The sequence below is a fragment of the Ictidomys tridecemlineatus genome, chromosome 9 (assembly GCF_052094955.1).
Source record: "Ictidomys tridecemlineatus isolate mIctTri1 chromosome 9, mIctTri1.hap1, whole genome shotgun sequence".
Lineage (NCBI taxonomy): Eukaryota > Metazoa > Chordata > Mammalia > Rodentia > Sciuridae > Ictidomys > Ictidomys tridecemlineatus.
This window is the reverse complement of record NC_135485.1, coordinates 32,240,708-32,258,649: the sequence shown is the minus strand read 5'-3', so window position 1 is coordinate 32,258,649 and position 17,942 is coordinate 32,240,708. Positions and strand designations below refer to the sequence as shown.

The following is a 17,942-nucleotide window of genomic DNA, read 5'->3' as shown; positions in this document are numbered from 1 at the left end:
CTATCCCAAGTACAGGGAACTTATCCTCCTAGCCAGGGTCATCTATGACAACTTTGGCATCACGGATCTCTGCATCCGCTGGCTCTGCCAAGGCTGTGGGCAAAGTCATCCCTGAACTGAATGGGGAGCCTACTGGCACAGCCTTCTGTGTGCCCACCCCCAAAGTGTCAGTAGTGGATCTGACCTTCCACCTAAAGAAAGATATCAGAGGTGATGACTTCAAGAAGCTAGTGAAGCAGGCATCAGAGGGCCCCCTCAAAGGCTTTCTGGGTTACACCAGGGATGAAGTTGTCTCCTCCAACTTTAACAGTGACATACCAACTCCTCTACCTTAGATGCTGGGGCCAGCATTGCCCTCAATGACCACTTTATCAAGCTCGTATCCTGGTGTGACAATGAATTTGGCTACAGCAACAGGGTAGTGGACCTTATGGTCCATGTGGCCTCCAAGAAGTAAGAGTCCCTCATCCAACTCAGTCCCAAACACGCTGAGAATCTCCCCTTCTCCCAGTTTCCATTCCAGGCCTCCCTGAACAGAGAGGGAGGGGCTTAGGGAACTCTCCTGTCACGTGCATGCCATCAGGTAAAGCCCACTGCACCCCAGAAAATATCGTTCCATGGTGTTCTTTCCTGTGGCTTCTAGAAGATTGACCTAAATTACTCTGCACTTGACTCTTCCACAGACTGCTGCTGCAGTTTCTTTACATCTTTACTAAACCTCGGGACATGAGCCCTTCTGCAGGGAGGAATGCTTTCAAAGACTAGTGACCATGGAACAGTTTCATGAGATATTAACCCACTAGCAAAAGCAGTGCCTGACTTCAACACATAGTTCAGAAACTGAATTATCAAATTAGCAGGAATGAAAGGTTGTGACATGGATACACATTGTCAAATGCCTTTTTCAAAAGCTAATATATGGCTGGTGATAAGATAAATTGTACAGATCTATTTGTTCCACCATTACCCAATCTCACCCCCTTCCAATGGTGGTAGTGAGTTTTTAAAATCTGATGTAATTTGGTGCTGTTTTATGCCCAGAGAGGCCCAGCACTATGTTATTAATTGCTTGCTGCTACTTCAGTGAATACTTTCCAGGTCTTCTGCCAATCTCTTGGGATCTCATCTATTCTTATAAAGAAAAGTTGGTTATTTTTATGATCAGAGATATTAACACAGAATTTTATCTATTTTTACAACTCCTTTAAGTTCTTTGTGAACATATGGAAGTTTTACATTTTTTGGTGAACCAGTTCCCTTTGTGGGGTTGTTGTGTTTTTCCTTCTTCATTTTTAATCTTAGAAAGCCAGACACTTTTTTTGATTGTTGTTTTTATTGTTTTTAGTGTCGTTACTGCTTTCATTAATTCTTGATGCCTTTAAAATTTATATTAATTTCACTTCCTGCACTCTCCTCTAAAAATAACAAACCAAGTTTGGCAGCACTGTTTTCTGAATAATTTTCCCAGCGTAATATATTTTGCCTGTGCAGTTAGTAATAATTTCTATTAAAAAAAAAAAACCTTTTCTCCATTTCCTAAATCAACAAATTGAGATGAATGGCACTTTATCAGTGATCAGTTACTTTGACCTGTATTTCAGTATTACATTTTGAAATATTAGATGAGTCAGCATATGTAATGATATTGCTGTGCAAACTATGAAATTTATAAACTTACACTTAATTTGATATTGAGATAAAATATTTCCTTCCTTGACACTCATTGGACAGACCACTAAAAAGAACAAGAGATGAGTGACGAAAGAAATATGAAAATTAATGAAGAAAGGGAAATTGGTTAATAATCAATATTTTAAAAGCGGCCACATTATTGGTTACTCTTGAGTTTGATTCTTGCAATCACTTAATAGCTGAGGAGACTGAGGCTAAGGCTGAGAAGTAGCTTCCCCCGTCTGATAGCTGGGAGGGGTGGAACCAGGACCATTTCTAAAGCTGCTTATCACTGGACCTGCTCTTAATGGGGTCCGTGGATATAATCTTAGCTTCTCCAAAGGGCCTTCTTTTATGAAAAGTCATCTGTCATTATCCAAGAGTAAGAGACAGCACACCCCCCTGAGCTTTCTGGTGAAAAAGGAGAGGTAGGCCAGAACCATGTTCTAAAGGTTGTAAGTAGGTGGCAGGATAAACTCTTTCTCCTAAAAGAATGAACTTGGGCACAAGGAAAGTGAAGTTTCCCTCTCGGGTTGGAAATGTAGGTGCCAACAATAATGGATCACTGCCTTGTGAGTGGGAAGGTAAGACCCTCTTACCTCTCCATGCCCCAGGCTTGACCCAATGTACAATAAGCTCATATTTCCCCATTCTTTCCCTACACGTTCACATGGAAATTTCAGAACAATTTCTCAGCTGCAGTTGCGTTTTCAGTCGGCATTGGTTTATTTTTGAAGCCCTTGTGGTCCAATTTAGAGCCAGCGTCCTCTGCAGAGACAAGCAGTTGCTTGTTCCCCATGCAGGGCCCATGCCCTCCTGTTTACCAGCTTTGTGCCCCCACCCACCCCAGGCTGATCCCTTCTCAAGCCCCCTCGGGGCCACTTTTGTGGCAAATTTCACAGGGTCTCCAGGAGGGGTGCTGGGGGCCACTTGGCACAGTCCACCACCAATCTCCCACATTCAGGCGGGGGGTTTGCAGACTGCTCTCGGAGGGAGCCTGAGTCCAGCTCCGAACAGGCTGCTCCTGTTACCCCCATTGTCTTCTTTTCCCAGCTGACCTGCCTGTGAGTGGGGAGATGAGGAAAGTTAGAAACAAAACTGGTTTCTACGGAGCGAGGGGGAGCTTTCTTGTACAGAAAGGAAGGAAATACCTCTGTGGGATTTTATTTTTCACCCCCCTCCTCGTCATCCAAAAAATACAAAGAGACTCTCTGTCTTAAATGCGAATGTCGGCTTTAAATCTTTTAGGTTTGGATTAACCCTGCAAAAGAAAAAAAAAAAAATCTGACAGGCTTTCAGATATGACGCAGAAAAACTTTTCTCCTCTCAATTCATGTCGTTCATTTGTAAAGCCAAAGGCTGGTGGACTGAATAGTGGGCGCCAGTTGCCCCTCCATTCATAGTTAGCATCACAATAGTCAGAATTAGCAGCCCCGAGTCTGTCCACCACTTTTCCGCCAGCAGACATTTAATTCAAGGTGGTGAAGGCAAGAATAAATCTTTCTTCTCTTGCCCCCCACATTAAAATATATTAAAAGTAAGCCAAGTAAATGTGGTATTTTGGGTTACATCTGATCTTACCTTTTCCCCCCCAGAAGGAAAAGAAATGTGGGGGTTACTTTTTTTTACAGCCATTAACCTCACTAGAAAACTTCCTTCAATCTAAACAAAACCACTGACTTGATAGACATTTCCTATTACATAGTTATTGTTGGTTTTCACTATTGAGGATGTCAGCAAACATGTCCAGGATCATGTCTTGCTTATTAAATAAAGTGACTTTTATGTGAATATTTTTTACCTTATTGTTGTTTAGCATATGGATACTATTCTGTGCAACCCCCATGGCAAATTTTTATTTTCTGAATTTTTTTGTAGTGGCGTGTTTTTATTTTAAATGTGCTCCGAGTTCTTCAGTCCTATATAGCAAACAAAAAAAAAAAAAAAAACCTTAGCATGCTTGAACTGAAGGTCTCTATCAATGAACATGTATTAGTACAGAAAAAATTTAAGCAGTTTCTGAGAGTCAAAATGAATAAGTAATCTGAAATATCAATTTTAAATTAATTGTCTTTATATTTGATAAGGATTGATTAATTTAGATTACTTATGTGTAATTGTGAAACTGCATAGAAGGATTAAGCTAGGTCATTTTTAATTCCTCAGCCATATCTGGTAAAAAATGAAAAAGAAATTTCCTGTGTGATTTATAGCAGGATGTGAATGTGCATGTGTTAGTTGATTACTTTTTAATGGAATTATAACAGTACACTTATGAATTTAAATAGGTACTCCAAATTTATTCTTGATAAACAAATAGACTCAAAGAAATAAAACCAAAATATTTCCTTAGGTTTTATTGTGCAACACTATTTCTTTGAGGCTCTGTATAATCTAATTACATTACAACCTGAAAGGCTTTGATATGGCAATGTGAGATTTAAATAAAATGGAATTATTAAAGATATTTTAATATACTTGTATTTGGATTTTACACACTAGATATTTGTTTGACTTGAGCATAATTGATATACACTAATACAAGTTATATAAATCATTGAACAAAAACTCAGATTATTCCTAATAGCCAAAAACTAATCAAAGTGTGATTTTCATAGTAATGATTTATCCAGATGTTTAATCTCTTTTAATTTGATACAAGAGTAGAGTTGATTTTCATTTGTAAGAATTAGTAAATTTAGTGTGAGATTCATTTTGCCTGTTATATTATTATAATTTAATCCAGAATGTATTTTAAATTTGCTCCAAAAAATTGATGTTGATATTCTAAGTTGTAAAAGATCAAGGTTTATCACTCCATATACTGACCACAATAATAAAACTTTCTTTTAAAAATATGAAAATATTTGGTACATAAACACTGTTCTATTAGCTGCTTGAGAGCAGGGGAAAAGATGTGGTAAATGAATGTTTTAACACATGCAGCTTTAAATTCCAAATGTTTTCACAAGTTTGAACTCTCAGTTACAGTTACAGAATTATATCCTTAAAATTATTTGACTGAAGTCATAATAAGAACTGAACATGAACAATGTCTTTCTTGGTTTTTGAAGTATTATTGTTTCTGATGATTGATTGACGCAGGCAGCCATGCTGTTCAGTTCGGGAGTCTTTTGGACGGGCTTGCTATTTATTCCTGTGGCATCTTTGCTTCTGGACGTGGTGTACAAGGTGTAAGTATTAACACCTGGTTCTACACATGGAAACACAGGTGCATATTGACCCTCACATTTCTCTGATGGAGACATCAACTCAAGCATGTAGTTTGCAAATTGTGAACTAGTGATATTAATTTTAAATAAAGAAGAAATCATGATTTAGGCACTAAAAAATTAGCTTAGAAGATTAAATGAGAAGTAAAGCAGTTACTTTAATATTAGGAAGAAGGGAATTGATCAAATTGGAGAAAATTACATTAGGAAGTATTATTTAGAAATCAGCCAAAAACTGTAAATAGAGAGAGGGAAAACTTATTGTTTCCAAATACAATTTTTTTTAATGATTATGAAAAGAAAGTTTTTGCTTGTCTGATTCTCAACACACACACATATATATATGATAGAGAATGGAAAAAACAAAAATTTTTCTCAAAGGTTATAATTTTAAAATATTATCTCTTCCTATTTAAAAAAGTATTATTGAAGTTAGTATCATGGTATTTAATAACTCTAGGAGTTTTAATATTATAAATCTAAACTATTTAAGATTATTCCTATAATTAATGCACAGTTTTACTCTAATTTTTAAAATTTTGATGAAACATTTTGTACTCCAGTTACTTTTGTACTTATCAACAACCTGGTAATAAACCAGACACTAGTTTTATGGTCACATAAGCATTTCCATGCAAATCCTTTTACCTTTCCCTTCCTGCCCCAGTATCAAGAGGACCGCTTTTAAAACCTTAGTAGATGAAGTTCAGGAGCTTGAAGCCAAATCTCAAGACCCAGGAGCAGTTGTGCTTGGGAAAAGGTAAGATGCATATTATGTATGTTCTTTTCCAAGTAAAAGTTAGTGGTTGGAAATAAATGGCAAAATGTTTACTTATCCTGTACAATGAAACTGGCAGTATTATTGACAGATTTTGGAAGCAGAGAGATATGGATTGTATCACTTACTAAGCTATGTGCAACCTTAGCCAAGTTACTTAATGTTACTGAGCCTCGATTTTTAACAAATAAAATGGGAATGATAATTATACTGTGAGAACTGAATAAAATACTATCAAGCATGTAGCATAGTGCACAGAGCTTAAAATGAGCATTCAGTAAATGGTAGTTATAAATATTATTGTAATTAAGATAAAAAGGAAGAAAAAGGCTTTTAGCTTGAAACAACATCAATAATAAAATAGTATATAATCCACATCATAGAGTAACTTAGGGCAAAGTCCCTATAATGGCATTTGTGGCTCAGTGTGTCAGGTATCAGCCTAGATACACATCATCTATGAAGTAAATTTTATCTCTAAGTTTCCTTCCTCACCACCACCACCACCCACCAAAAAAGCCAAGTTAGCTAATTGAGTTCACTAAATTCTCAAAGCATTATTAAAAAGGAAATTAGTTGAAAGCACTCTGTAAAAAAAACAATTATGAAAATAGTCTCATTTTTTTTTCCTTTCATCATACTAAAGGGAACAAAAGTTTTGTCTGAACCATAGGAACTATTTTACCCTGGTGTATGTCACCTTAATCCTGATTTGGTATTTTCACAATGACACAATGGAGTAGGTGCCAGACTGGGGACTCAAGCCTGAAACCTTGGCCTCCAGTTCTGTCTTCCTCTCCTTAGGCCAAAGGGCATATTGCACACCTGTGTGAGTCTCTTTTTAGAAAATAATAGCACTAACATTTGTTGAGCACTCACTACCTTCCAGGTGCTTCACTTGCAGTGAACATGCACTATCTCATTGAATCCCTATAACAACCCTGTGTGAATAGATCATCTCCATTTTTCCCAGATGATAAAACTGAGGCCTAGAAAGACTAAGTTCCCACGTCTATCAGAGGTGGGCCGTGAGTCCGTGCCAGTTCATTATAGAGCTCCCACTCTAAACCATTTGCTATTCTGCCTCTTTTGGCTGATTTTTTGAGTGTGGTACAGTAGCAAAAACAGCCCTCTGGTATCCCGACAAAGTACATAACCTCTTAAGCCAGTGGCCCTGTGTGTCGATGAGAATGGCAATACTTACTTTCAGAGTTGCAGGCTTTCTCCTCCCTCCACCTCCCGCTCCATCTGAAAATCTGCCTCTTGGGAAAGCATGCAGTCCCTGGTCTGGCATCCACAATCCTTTAATAAGGTTTTCTTTCTCACCCCCCACATCCACCCCCATCTCACACTAAAAAGGGTCTGGTAAGAGTACTCAGAAATTAGTGAATAAAACTGTTTAGTAACAATTATTAGAGAAAGATTACAGATGACACTGTTCCTATCCTTTGGAGTAAATTTCTCACATATTTGTGTCTTAATAAGCTTACATTAAGCCCCTCCCCATGACACTAAGTTTGCCTGATTTGCAGTGTATCAGAAACTTTTGACAATTAATAATCAGGCTGGAGGCTGATATGATGACTGACTTCCAAGTCTGAAAGACTCAATGAGTCTGTGGTGTATGTACTCTCTTCCATTAAATAAAATAAACCAGTGAGTCTATAAAGGAAAGAACTAGATTCTACCATAAATGATTACCAACTTCTCCACAGAAAATATATCAGATAAATTTCCCTGCTGCTGCCCAGATTGCTTGCCTAAAATAGCCATTCATCTTTTCTGAAGAATTCAGGAATGAGTTAGCTGTTGGATGAATACCACAAACACCTGGTACAACCCAGAACTCCCTTTTGCCATCTCTGCCTGCTGGTGATCAGGTTGGTGATTAGCATGAGCATAGTGGCTTCATGCTAGAGGATAACTTAGGAGGGGTTTTTGAAAATGGTCTGGGAGAGAAGAAAGATAGCAGTTCTTGTGCTAAACCAGTTACATTCTAAGGCAGATAAAGAATTGTCAGATGGGTTGTAGGACCAGGATTATTTGGGGAATGTTAAAGAATAAAATTGATGTCAGATTTCAAAACACCAAATTTTATCTACACTATGAAAAGTGGAGATAAAATGGAGTGTGTTTTGTATAAACTTCTGTTGTTACATTTAATGCATTGCAATAAATTGTATGGTCTACCATAGGTACATTTGTTTACCCTACTAGATTGAGCGCCTTAAAGGAAAGGCCTGTCTTAGTCACTGTTGCGACCCAACAGCTAACCCAGCTCCAGGAACTCAGTAGCACTCTGTAAATACTTGTTCAGCAGATGAATGGATCACCAAAGAAGTAAACTAAGGAATGAATGAAAATGGGTGGTTGACTGAATGAGTGCAAGGTGGGTGATGAATCCATGCTTGACCTGTAGGGAATGAAATAATCATACATGAAATATGGAATTATATAACTTATTCTTCCAAAAGTAGGTCAAGTCCAAAGCAGCAGTTGCTTACTTTGTCATGAGTCAGCTCTTTAGAAAAATCTTCTGAGTTGATCATCCCTACAGACTGCTGTCGTGCTCAAATTATGTATGGAATGCAAATATGTCAAAGCTAAACATGTGAAGATTAATATTTACAATAATTTCTCATCTTTTTATTTTCAAACATGAGAATGTCGGGGGTGCTGGGGTTCTGGCTCAGTGATAGAATGCTCACCTAGCACGGGTGAGGCACTGGGTTCGATCCTCAGCACCACATAAAGGTAAATAAATAAAAATAAAGGCATGTGTCCACCTACAACTAAAAATATTTTTTTAAAAAAGAGAATGTCTTTGTATAGTAACTAATCCTTTCTAGTAATAATAGTATGCCACTTACCATGTCATCTAGGAAATTGGATATGTTCCATTAAATTAAAGGAAAAAGTATATTTCATCAATCTAAGTATATTACCCATGAGCCATGGATGATGGTAGAAAGCAATTAAAGTCTGAAATGTTGGAGAATAGCCCAAACTTATTCCTGATTGGTGTAAGCCTTGGCTTCTTTTTTTTTTTTTTTTTTTTTTTTTTTTTTTTTTTTTTTTTGGAGGGTGGGGAATACCAGGGATTTAACTCAGGGGCACTCAACCTCACCACTGAGTTACATCCCCAGCCCTGAGTTACATCCCCAGCCCTATTTTGTATTTTATTTAGAGATAGAGTCTCACTGAGTTGCTTAGTGCCTCTCTTTTGCTAAGGCTGGCTTTGAACTCATGATCCTCCTGCCGCAACCTCCCAGGCTGCTGAGATTACAGGCATGTGCCACAGAGCCCAGCACTGGCTTCTTGTTTATGGAAGAGAAAATTGCTCCTAATGGTGAAACCCTGTGCTTTGCAGTAGCTGCCACATGATAGCTATTACATGAACATGCTCCAACATTAGGGACCGGAAACTTCTACATTTCCAAAATTTTTTAAAACTCTTGAGATCAAGCATTCCTTTTCTACATATTTTTAATAAGCATTTGCTAGAAAACTTTGGGCCATTTGTCCTATTAGAAGTATAAAGACATTTGTAGTGTTTATTCTACAGTGTAAAGGTTTGTACTTCTATAACAGAAATATTAACTTTTTTGGAAAATGAGCCTTCCAGATCCCACTTCAGTATTACTTTCATAGGATGCATGTAGCATCTTACCATTTCTGAAACAAACTAAAAAAAATTGAATTCAAAAACTTAAGGTTTATAGTGAGGGATTATAGACACTGTGTGCTGTTGGAGATGGGGCAGCTATTCTAGAGTATCATCGGAGTGTGTGTGAAGCCTTGCATCTTACAGACAGGCAGATATAGTCATAAGACTCTGGATTTTCTTGATTTTCTAGCTGTAGACATTACCAGCATAGCCTCACCAGCGTCCACTAACTAGAAGCTCATGCTAAGATCTTCAGGCCTGTCCTCACCTATTTGCCCATCACATTGTCTGACCTCACAGCCTTAGCATAAAAGAGCAAAGGGGATGCAGAGCATCAGATCGCTTGGTCACATGGACAGTGAGGTGGCTCGCTCCCAGCCTCTCTTTGTATTGTTTATCTTAACCAAAGGCAATTTTATTGTCACCTCAGAACTAATAGAAATTGTATTACTCGATTTCACACTTAATTTTATGCCAGTAGGATGTAAATACCGGAGGGGATTGAAGGTAGAGGGATGTGTCAAATGTTTTTCCTCATCCTACTCTCATCAGAGGAAATGTTTCTTCCCAGCATTTATAAAGAAAAGGGACAGAAGGATGAAATGTTATCTCTTCCAGGGCAGAGACCAGGCCTGTTACAATCATTCATCTTCTCACCACCACTCCTGCTTAGCACAGGATAGCTGTCACATTCTGTTCTTTAAACATTCAATAAATAAATTTCTGGAGATTCATTTTAATGAGTCAACAAAAATAGCTTGCCTATCCAATATATAGACAAATGCCAAGTTTACCACCCTTCAAATATCACCTAATTTACCTTAAAACAATGTATATTCCAGTACATTCCAGAAATGTCAATGGATTTTTACAAGCACTTTTTTTTTTTAGTGTGTCTAAGAAAAATATTACATTCAAATGTAGAATCTTTTCACTTTCCTCCACCAAATAACCAAGTTGCAACATTTTCCAGGTGTTGGAAATAAAGTAGCAATATTTAAATGGTAGTTGCTTTGTAATTTCATCAAACAAACTTAGAATTTGCGTAGCTTGGTATGTAAATGAAAGGCCCGACAGATTGAGTAAAACTACTAGGTACAAGTTGTGAATTGATGAGGTTTTAGTGAGAAGTTATCTTCGTTTCTTCTTTTTTTTTTAATCTTCTCATACTGTTAAGCTGTTCAACAAAAACTGAATTTTTAATAGATCTAATGTTAATGTTAATCACATTAATGTTAATGTGATCAGTACCTTTTATAATATGACTTGGTAGTTGTTGTATCAGTACCTATAAATATTAGTGACACAGAATTGCATACATTCTGAAATGACTAGTAGTTCCCTAATATTTGGATAGGGCTGGAGGAATTCAATTCCCTATCACTTCTTATTTATGAAGCACCCTCCTAAGAATGGCGTTTATATTCTGGAGGAGGGATTCTTCTCTCTCTACAAGAACTAAAGCAAGAAGTTCAAAGTAACTAGAGGGAAAAAAAAAAGCAAAACATCAAGAGCCCAATCTTTTCCTTAGAAAAAGATGGAATGAGGCTATAGAAATTAAAACCCATGTATGGCCATAGACGTCTTGCATTGAGCTAACAAAGTACATTTTGTGATGATCTCTGTTCCAGTTGTTCTTTATAATAAATTCCTTAGGATCTGGGGGGATAAAGGGTGGGAGTGACTAGCATTTGTTGAGTGCTTCCTAAGGGTCAGTCACTATGCTGACAGGTTCCTAAACCCTCACAGTCTGCCTAAGTTTTACGTATTGTCCTCTCCCTGTTACCTAAGAGATGACTGACTGAGAAAGGTTTACCTCTAATAAGGAGCAGACTCGGAATCAAACCAAAATAAGACTCCAAAGCCTAAGCTTTTCTTGAGTAATATACTACTTTCACAAGAAAGACTTTTTTAGTGCTAAAAAAACAAAACAAAACAAAATGACATCATCTTATATGTTTTGGTTGCCATTAACATGAAAGGTAGAATTCTTCTTTCTTCATTAACACTTTAGTGTTATAGTATTAAAGGTCTAGTGCATTTAGGAAATCCAGCCTGAAGCCTGAAAAGTATATTTGGGGCAGAAGAAGATGGCATCATGATACATTGCCATCCCCCAGTCCTCTGTAGTCATCTCAAACACCAGAGATGGCTAGGCAACCCATTTGCAAAAGCTCTGCTCACAAAATAAGACCCCCTGCTGTTAAGCCAGCCCACTTCCTCAGAGCAGTTACATATTTTAGTATCGCTCAGAGTCCAGGAGCCTGTAATGTTAGAGCATTTAAAGAGTAAGAAAAGGGACTTGGTTCAAATGGCCCTTTCTCATTCTTTATAGCTGTTTATGTCACTGACAGGAACAAGTTTTGCAACTGATTACAGTACCACTGGAGTCTTAGATTCGTTTTCTGGTTTTAATGCAGCTAATTCCCAGTGACAATAAAATATGTCTAATAAGTATTAGTTAATATCCCCAGAGTTTTAAAAAAATGTGTAGAAGATTACTACAGATGTCAACATTTCTAAATATTTTTCCTTCAGTTTTTGCCTAAATGAATGTGTGATTCATTTACACAGTGAATTCACTTTGTAGAAGATTCTTTATATCTTTATTATTCCATTTCAGCATTATTCCATTTCAGCATCTCAAAAAAATTGGTAAAAACAGAACCAACATTATTTCATGTAAATTGCTGTAAGCGACTTAACTAAAGCTTTTTTAGTGGGAGAAAAGCAAGATAGAAATTTTTCAACTGAGTCAGATCCAGTTATTAAAACAAAACCATATAAACATTTGCTCTAACACATGTTAATAACTGGTAGTGCTTGTTGCATCCTTTGATATCAAAGCAAAGTTTTGAGTAGGTCAACCAGTAGAGGAATGGAAAGATTAATGATGTTGTTCAGTACATTTCAGAATTACTCAAATTTATCTATTCTACAAACATTTGAGTTGCTATCATGTGAGGCACTGTTTTATGTGCATTGGGGTGGTGACACGGGGCAGATGCATGATCTTCACAGCGTGGGTTTAGAAGTGGCCTAATTTGATTTCAAGATTTATATCTGTAGAGATCATTCTAAACATTTATGGAAAAATAAATATTTTTCCTTGTCCTTTAACCTACTATAATTTTTTCCCGAAAATACTTTTCTATTTTAAGGTGAAATTAAGATACATTTTAAACCCTAGTAGAATGGTAATGGAATGCTTCTAATTTAAAAGTCTGTAAAATGTGTTCTTTGCATAATTTTAGGATTTCTACTAACACGACTATGTTGTACCAGTTCTGAATTTCCATTTGACTTCATAGAACACAGAGGATTGAGGAAATCTCACTTTTTACTGGATTTTTATTAGAGACAAAACTCTTCCTCAGCTATGGGGAAAATAGCCTTATAAGTGTCTTTTCAAAGACATGAAATCTCATTTGCTGTTGGAGAAAATGGAGTAAAAAGAATGATGGGGCTGGAGTGCTCTTTTGTTTGAGTCTACTTTCCCTGGTGCTGGGGGGGGGGGAACCCACTGGCTCCGCTGAGTTGATAATTCATTTCACACGTTTGCACCTGTTCCCGCAGCCTCACCGAAAGAGCACAACTGCTCAAGAATGTCTTTAAGAAGAACCATGTAAATTTGTACCGCTCGGAGTCATTGCAACAAAACCTGCTCCGTAAGTATTTACTTTAAATAAATTCTCTTTCTCTTCCATTACTGTCTCCTGGCATTTATCAGAGCAGTATTTTGACTTTAACTATTTAAAATCAACACCTAAGTCAAGTTTTTCATATCTGCAACATGTTATCTAAATAATTAACAAGCACTCATGGATCACAACCGTCTTACTGTTTATAAATGGAGCATTTGAAAATCTCTCCGTTTTGCTTAAAAGAAAAACAAGGATATTTCCACATTCCTTGTTTCCTTAAATCTTCAAAAGAACCAGTAAGATAAATCTTAACTCCTAAAAGCTGCCTCTCTGTGGTTATCTTTTCTACTTGAATAACTTTGCTAGAGCTTTTCAGCTTTCATATAGCACAAGGAAACATATATTTTCCTCTTCAAAAATATTTATGAATAGAGTTGTAAGAAATAATTCTCTAAACATTTCAAGGATCTAAAAGAGAATCTAATATAGAAAGCTCCATAGTGAACTTATTTGAGTTGGTAATATATCTTTGGTTTCATGTTGTTTCCACATATGATTTATGCTTATATATATATATTTTCAAATATTTAATGCTTTTTCTCATTTTACTTCTGGTAGCTTTTTCTAAAGATGTAGTCCCCTTACGGGTCACTTCTTATCTCCAAGCTCCCTCCAACCATGTTGGGACATAAGTGAGTTCTTTTATAGACACTAAGAGCCCAGGAGAAGGTCACCCATAGGAAGCAACCACTTTCCCACCATCAACAGCTATTTGTGTTTCTCTCCTCTGCCATTTTTTTTAATGAACAAATAATTGTATATATTTATGGAGAACGATGTGATGTTTTGACATGTTTACATGGTGGAAGTATTAAATCAAGCTAACCATGCCTCCCTCCCTTCCTGCACATGGCTTTTCCATAATTCTCACCCCCCCCTGACTAGAAATGTGTACACCTGCTCTCCTAGTTCCCTCACCCACTCCAGTAGTGGAGAAACAAAAAGAAGTGGGGAGAGTGGACTTGAGAAGCAGAGCAAAGGGCTGAGGGGGATTTGAGGGCACCTGCCCACTTGAACACAGAGCAAAAGACATAGAAACTACGTGAGCAACCTAGTCATTCCACTCTCCATTTTGCAGCTGAGTCTGTGTCTTTTTCCAAACATTAAAAATTAGTGTCTTGTGCCTTTGAAGGTGGTGAGGATTCATTAGTTCTTCAACTTAGACAATATGTACTCAAAACTCAGAATAACAGTGATTTCCAGCAACTTCATGATGATGATTTCTGTTTTATCCTTAACATACAGATGGGTATGCTTTCTCTCAAGATGAAAATGGAATCGTTTCACAGTCTGAAGTGATTAGAGCCTATGATACCACAAAACAGAGGCCTGATGAGTGGTGATGGGGAGAGGCTGAGAGGCAGGCCCTGCTACACCTCTAAAGAGAGCCACTGCAACCTAAGGTCGTCACTGCAATCTGCTGACCAATTCCAGTCTGGTCTATGGAGAGGAAAGGTGGATCTGAGCTCATCTCGTTGATGGGCCTTCAGATCCACATACATTACAGACATAGTGCTGTGTAGCTGCACTGTAACACCATCTTTCTCAGATTTTTAAAGTGTCCGCTAAGGCTTTGTATACAGAAATTTAAAATGACCTCGTGTCTTGCCGGAGTGTTTTCTTAATCCAAGAGCAGGTTGGTCTTCTCACACCATTGCTCTGGGTCTGTCACTGTCAGTTCACTAGCTGTACCACAAGGCGACCAGCCATTTGGAAGCTCTAAAAATGGTGTTCAGCTAAAGGTACTCTTGATATCCAGACCTAGATTTCAGGATATGCTGAAGCAAACCAGCATTCTTAAGGAACTGACTCACCTTACTGAGCATTTCTAAACAAGGCATTAATAAATGTTTGTGTCAAAAATTGTCTTGATAAATGTTTGCCAAAGAAGTTCAGTAAGTGTATTTCTCATTCAGTAGTCATTTGCCCAGAAATTTAAGAGAAAGTTTACTTCCAGTTCTGCTGTAAGATCTGCATGCTTGACTTTTCAAATGTGAGAGTGATTTGCAAAAATTAATATTTCAAGGCATTTGCTACTCCAGTCTGTGATGTTGCACCTTCGGCCTTACAAGTGCTTCTTTGTCGTTTGTGTTGTTTCTTTGTTCAAGTTAAAGGGCACGTGTGCTAATGTGACTGTTGTTACAATGCTGATTTTTTAAATTTTATTTATGTCTCAGTCATTTCTGATAGTCTCATCATCCCTTAGACTTTTCTAAAAGTCTGGCTTCTGCTGTAGATTGAGTGATGTCATTTTGTCTTAAAGTTTTTCCCTTGTAAGAAAATTATGCTTATTACACATTTATGTGGGGTTTCCAAAGCTTTCTGTTAAGATACTTGGAATAATGTGTCAGATCAATGCATGGGCTTCTGTAATGTGCATAGGCTCAGCTCTTGTAATGTGTTTTGTTCTCACTATTTGTTCCCACTAGAGATGCCTGCTCACTTATGTAGCATACTGTGTGTTACGGTGACTGTCTCTGTCCTTAAGACTTGATTATTTCACAGTTCACTCATCAAGCCGTTTCCAAAATTGGTCATGTACTGCTTATTAGGACAAATAAGTAGTACACTTTTCCCATTTTAAAAAATACCTATTTTACCCAAGCCCATAATGCTACAAAGAACATTTTCATCATGAATAGCGTTCATTTAATGTGTTTTAAAATGTATGTTCAGCTTAATTTTTTTCAGCATTTCCATGATGTCTCCTGAAAATGCCTATTTTGCTACCAACGATAAATGGTGAAGGGGCTGTTTAAAAAACACAACCAGTTTTCTACACTATTTTTAGAATAATGCTTTCATTTAAAAAGAAAAAAAAGGAATTCTAGTTTTCAGATATATTTCAGAGATAGAAGCAAACTTTTTTGCCTTTTATTCAAAAGCCTGTTTGCCTTTAAGTGGACTTACCAGCAAAATAGGTAATACTTCAAAGAAAATCCACTGGAATTGAGAAGAGAGATGATTTCCCAAACTGTCCCCTGAGTTTCATCACTTCATATCTTTCCCCCTTTTTCTGGATCAAGATTTAAAATTATCATGTATACTGTTTCTTCCTCTGTATGTGCAGCCAGATACCAGTATGTACATTTCTACAAACAAGAAGTCATAACACATACACACAGTTCTCACCTAAAGGAAACACGGGGGTTTACACACTTCACTTTTCAGACCCTTCCCATTTTGGGATTCAGATTAAGAGAATCATGAATCAAAACATCTAGCAAGACCCCCGGGTGTAGAGTCTTAAGACCATCTTTGAAATTCTGAAATCACAGACTTGAACTGTCTGTCAAATGGATGTTCAGAGAGGCTCTTCCTGGGCCTCCCCGGGTGGTAGTGGAGGCCAAACCACAAAAATCCGCAAGAATGAAGAGCATCCCTCCAGAGAAATACTCCAGAGCACTTGCAGAGAAGAGCTGTTTCCCTGTGCCCCACCCCTCATCAGTGGCACCTTTCTCCAAAATTTTAGAATCAAATCATTAGAATAGAACCGAATTTTCCAACTGAAACATGAAAATTGAAAATTTTTAATTTTATCTTGAAACATGGGTTGTTTTGGTGGAGCTCTTCAACATGAAAAGAATACTCCTGCTTAATCAATATACACCTGCGTGATCTGAAATGTGACTAATTTATGCCTTTTCATCCCATGATTAGTTTTGAATTACTGATGTTAAGTCAATCTCTTTGCTTATTGGGTGGGGTTAGGGATAGGAGGCAGGGAGTGACCATTTTGATAAAACTTGAAATATAGCATTACAATTGCAGTAACTTTATAGTAGTACTTAAATTAGAGAAAATACTCCCCCCAAGTCTTTAACCTTCCTGAATTGGTAAAAAGACGCACGGTTTTACTAGGATGAAAATAACCAGTCAAAGTGACTTTTAACATGTATATTCTGAAACAAAGGACACGGACTCTTCAGTTTCAAAGTCCCTCGTAGGGACCCTGGCAAATGCTAACAATGTTTACAATTCAGAAAATACTATGTAGTAGAAAATCCTCACTCCTTTAGCATTGGAAAGTTGGGAGGTACTTCTTTAATGATTTGGATAGTACAGAGTGGTATTATTATGGAATGTCTAAATGTTTTTTTATATACATATAAAAATCTGTCGGTGTCTCACACCCAGAAAGATGCTATATTGTAGAATTTATTAGCAGGAAAACAGTGTTTCTCAGGAATGTAGTAAATTTTAAATTATGAGTGTGCTTCCTGTCCTCCCGCCTCCACTCCAGGCTCTCGAGAGACAGTGCCAGCACTGTTGCTAACTCACTGGAAAACTTTCTCCTAAGCGAGTCAGGTTCGTGCGTATTCTGCTAAGTAGGGTGAGCCATTTACACGAGTTGTATAATCAGTGAGTGGAATCAGTGATTCCTCTTAATTTCTAGGGAGGGGGTGAATTATAGAAATCAGTCAGTATTCTATCATTAAATTTTATATTTTCATCTTTCAATTCAGCCTTCTAACTATCCAGTAGGAAAGTCACATGATAGTTTGTCCTACACTGTGTGCACTTACAACCTGTCATTTAAAGTGTTCTTTCGGGAAATGAATGCTAGTCAAAAAGTAATAGATTGTATGTTTGTAATTTATAAATTATTTATAACAGTGTCATAAGTATTACAGGTATTACAAATCATCCAGGTTTATTTTCATGCAGTTGCCCTTAGGTAGTTCTTGGTTTTAAAATTTATTTCATTAAATAAATCTTTAATCTTATAAAGAAACATCTACACAAAAGTTGACCATGAAAATGCCCAGCCCACTCACATCACAATGACCAGGTCTACGGAATTCTTTTTGGAAATTACTGACAGTAACATCATGCAGTTCAGTGCCTAATAAATGCTTTTTAATAATGAGCATTTCTATAATGCCTCT

General features: G+C 37.2%; 1 protein-coding gene across 4 annotated transcripts in view; it reads left to right on the top strand.

Moving 5' to 3' along the window:
- Positions 1-17,040, top strand: part of Atp8a1 (ATPase phospholipid transporting 8A1) — a 213,943-nt gene extending 196,903 nt beyond the window's left edge. For all 4 annotated transcript variants that reach the window (XM_040292494.2, XM_005319953.4, XM_005319955.4 and 1 more), the window contains 4 exons: positions 4,777-4,865; positions 5,572-5,664; positions 12,926-13,017; positions 14,299-17,040. In XM_040292494.2, the coding sequence (XP_040148428.2) occupies positions 4,777-4,865; positions 5,572-5,664; positions 12,926-13,017; positions 14,299-14,396 (372 nt within the window). In that variant the 3' untranslated portion in view covers positions 14,397-17,040. The remainder of the gene's footprint in view (positions 1-4,776; positions 4,866-5,571; positions 5,665-12,925; positions 13,018-14,298) is intronic.
- The last annotated feature ends 902 nt before the right edge of the window (positions 17,041-17,942 follow it).